General features: G+C 44.9%; 1 protein-coding gene across 3 annotated transcripts in view; it reads right to left on the reverse strand.

Moving 5' to 3' along the window:
* Nucleotides 1-291: 291 nt before the first annotated feature.
* Nucleotides 292-3,855, reverse strand: part of PPP1R8 (protein phosphatase 1 regulatory subunit 8) — a 29,472-nt gene continuing 25,908 nt past the window's right edge. For 2 of the 3 annotated variants that reach the window (XM_008060328.2, XM_008060326.1), the window contains one exon: nucleotides 294-1,724. In XM_008060328.2, coding sequence (XP_008058519.1) covers nucleotides 1,371-1,724 — 354 coding nt within the window. In that variant the 3' untranslated portion in view covers nucleotides 294-1,370. Of the gene's footprint in view, nucleotides 1,725-3,855 lie in introns of all 3 variants that reach the window. The other variant, XM_008060327.2, reaches the window with a different exon arrangement.

Below are 3,855 nucleotides of genomic sequence, written 5' to 3' on the forward strand. Positions count from 1 at the left end.
GTGTGACCAGGCTTAGAAAAATGGCCTTAGAACAAACACCCCAAAGCCCCCAGTCTCCCCTTATGAGGTCTCCTGATGAAGGACAACAAGCACTCTTAACCCACATTGCTTTGTGAGGTTTCAGCCTGGGGACTAGAATCTCTACGCAGAATTTCCACATTCGTCAAGGGGCATCTTGTAATAAAGCGGGGACAGAACATGGCTTCCCAACCCCAACAGCTGTGCCTCCAACAAACATGCCCTGAAGGCAGTGAGAATCAGTGACTGCGAGATGGATTCACAGAATGCACCCAAATGACAAAAGTTACGTTTAATTTACAATGTAATAAAGGTTACAGGTAAAAAGCTACACATAAAGCGTGAAAAGGCCTATTACACAAATGTACAAATCTCTGTACAAAGCTCGTATCAATGTTTCCTACCTTCGTCTCCTATGTCTGTTAGCCAGGTCTAGTCTTGGAGCTCTGAATAAGAGCTCTCAATCAAGGGGGGAAAGAGTCTCCAACCCAACATCTAAAAATTCCACTTCGAGACATCAAAAGTTACTTGCAAAGCAAAAACCTTCTCCTTTTTCATCTGAATTGCCCTAACTGGTCATATCCTTTAAAAAATGCCTTCAAAATACACTTAAAAAAGTAATGCCTTAGAGGACCATACTCTGGAATTAAATAAGAAACTTTAGCAAGTGGAGTGCTCAGGTTTGACAAGAAAAACAGGTAAAGTTAAAAAAATATTGTAAGTTAAAAACTATAAACCTGTGTCTATGGCACTGGTCACAGATGAAGGAGAATCAAAACGTTCTCATTCTAACAGAAAGGACAAAAAAGAAAAGCCTAACTACTGGACCTCAAAACCACTGACTCAAGAAAACATTTTTGAGTTTTAAACCTTAGCTTAACTGCAGAATTCTAGGCCTTCTTTTTGATCAACCTGGGATCCATGCCAACACTTTTGCTACCTGGGATAGTAAAAATAAATTAGGCTTTTGGACTCCTACAATTGGTGATGTTACTGTAACCTCCACAACTCTGGATTTAACCTGAGAGTCTGGGATATGTGACTTTATATAAAAATGAACCTAGAAAGAGGGAAAAAGCAAGGAAGTAGTGGAAGGTCTGGGAAAGAGCCAGGGTAGTCTATTTTAAAAGATATATCAAACCTTTCTCTACACTGAAAGTGTTCTGAAGACAGGTCTTTATGGGATATTTTAACCCCACCCCTAGTTTTAATATTTCATGGTTAGGACCCCAGGAGACATTCTGAAGACGATACTGCACACATGGAAAGTTTTTCTCCCTAGTTCATTAACTCCCCCATCACCCTTCCACCCCATTCCCACCCAATCCCACCCTTCTACATGACCAAAAATATCAAATAAGTAAGGAAGGTGTGGGCTTCTTGCCCGGCCAAGCCTCTTTTGCATATTTCTTCTTCTTGGGTTCATTTACAGCTTCAGGATTATAGACGGCAGGGTTTGGTGCAGGGTTCATGTTCACTGCTGACGGCACAACGGGAGTCAAGTCCACATCAGGGGCGAGGTTTGGGTATGGCATGGGCAAGCCACCAATGAGTGCTGTCCCGTGGATGCCATGCGGCTGGGAGCCCGCTTCACTGTGTGTGGGAGGCAGGCCTCCGTAGAGTCCTCCGCTGAAAGCAAAGTTCTGCATGCGCCTGCTCCCTGATTCTTCCAGGCCCAGGGAGCCAGCACCCTCTACCCGCTTCTTCTGTGGTTTGCAATGTGGAGAGGGGAGAGAATGTGGAAAAAGGAGATAAGAGGTGAGGCCCAAGAGTGGTTGGTTAGCTTTTTTGATTCTAGCCTTAGAAAAATGGCCTTTGGGGAAGTCCTTAACTTTTGCTTTTCTTTTTTTTTTTTTTTAGACGTTTTATTTATTGAGTTGGAGTCTCACTCTGTCGCCCAGACTGGAGTGCAGTGGCCGCAGTCTCGACCTGCTGGGCTCTGGCGATCTTTCCGCCTCAGCCTTCCAAGTAGCTGGAACTACAGGCACACGCTACCACACCCGGCTAATTTTTTGATTTGTTGTAGAGATGAGGTCTCATCAAGTTGCCCAGGCGGGTCTCGAACCCACGGGCTCAGGCAATCCACTCACCTCGGCCTCCCAAAGTTCTGGGATTACAGGCTGAGCCACCGAGCCCGGCCTAGAAGTTTTATTTTATTGATATTTTTCAATAAACTCTTGTTTGTTTGTTTGTTTGTTTTTTGAGTTGGAGTCTCACTCTGTCGCCCAGACTGGAGTGCAGTGGCCACTCCCGGCCACCGCAGCCTCGACCTGCTGGGCTCCAGCGATCCTTCCACCTCAGCCTTCCGAGTAGCTGGAAATACAGGCATGCGCTACCATGCCCGGCTGATTTTTTGATTTATTGGAGAGATGAGGTCTCGCTGCCCAGGTGGGTCTCGAACCCTCAGGCTCAGGCAATCCACTCACCTCAGCCTCCCAAAGGCGCAGGATTATAGGCTGAGCCACTGAGCCCGGCTGGAAGTTCTTAACTTTTAGCTTGTTTTGTTTTTCAGGCAACCTATTTCATAGTTCCGAAATCTTAGGGTTTGACGACACCTTACCAGTCATCTAATAAGATAGTTTCCCCAAACTGCTCCACAACAAAGTTCTTACCATTCTGCGTCAAATTAAGAAGAATGAAGACAGTGCCCTGAGTTTTACATAAAGTAAAATGCATCCACCTTAAATCTATGATTTATCCTAGAGTCATAATAATTCCCTCTCTTATTCTGACATTAAGATGCCCTTTTTGGAAATCGAAGTGATAAAAATATAATAAATATTTAAATTTCTTTCTCTTTAAGACAGGGTCTCACTCTGTTGCCCGCTTGGAGTGTAGTGGCATGCTCACATCACCTCTATCTCCAAGGCTCAGGCGATTTGTCTACCTCAGCCTCTGAGTCGAACTAGAGGTGTGTACTACGCTTGGCTAGTTTTTGCTTTTTTTTTTGTAGAGATAAAGTCTTACTATGTTGCCTAGGCTTGTCTTGAACTCCTGGGCTCAAGCAATCCTCTCGTCTTGGTCTCCCAGAGTGTTGAGATTACAGGCGTGAGCCAACATGCCTGGTCTTAAAAAAACTTTAAATTAGCCAGGCATGGGGTGCATGTCTGTAGTCCTAGCTACTCAGGAGGCTGAAGCAGGACGATCTTTAAGCTCAGGAAGGAGTTCAAGGTTATAGTGAACTATAATTGTGCCACTGTACTCTAGCCTGAATGACAAAACAAGACCCTGTCTCAAAAAACCTAATCCAGATCTCGGCTGACCTTCCTATCGTGCCATTCCCATTCATAAAATAAAGGCATGGCAAGTCATGCAGTACCACAATTCACGCAATAGCTTACTTTGAGTCAGAAGGGAAAGGCTAAGGGAAGGTGGGCTTCTCTCTGCACACTTCTGGGAGGTAAATGTACAAACTCACATGGCACATAATTTACAAGAAACATTAAGCTGGCTGGTTACTTGCAGTCTTTCTGTGGTACTCTAGGATTCCTAAAAATAGATGGAATAAAAAGTATTGCCATAGAATGAAAAATGAAAGCAGAACTTTAAAATCAACCACACTGGACACAGTGCCTCACACCTGTAATCCCAGCACTTTGGGCTCACACCTGTAATCCCAGCACTTTGGGAGAGGACTGCCTGAGCCCAGGAGTTTGAGACCAGCCTGGGCAACTTGGCGAGATCTTGTCTCTACAATAAACCAAAAACACAAGCCAAGTGTGGTAGCACGTGTCTGTAGAACTACAGGGGCGTGCTACCACACTCAGCTAATTTTTTTTTTTTGAGTTGGAGTCTCACTCTGTCGCCCAGACTGGAGTGCAGTGGCCGCTCCCGGCC

This window comes from Carlito syrichta, unplaced genomic scaffold, assembly GCF_000164805.1.
Source record: "Carlito syrichta isolate Samal-C Ts95f unplaced genomic scaffold, Tarsius_syrichta-2.0.1 Scaffold304598, whole genome shotgun sequence".
NCBI classification, from domain to species: Eukaryota; Metazoa; Chordata; class Mammalia; order Primates; family Tarsiidae; genus Carlito; species Carlito syrichta.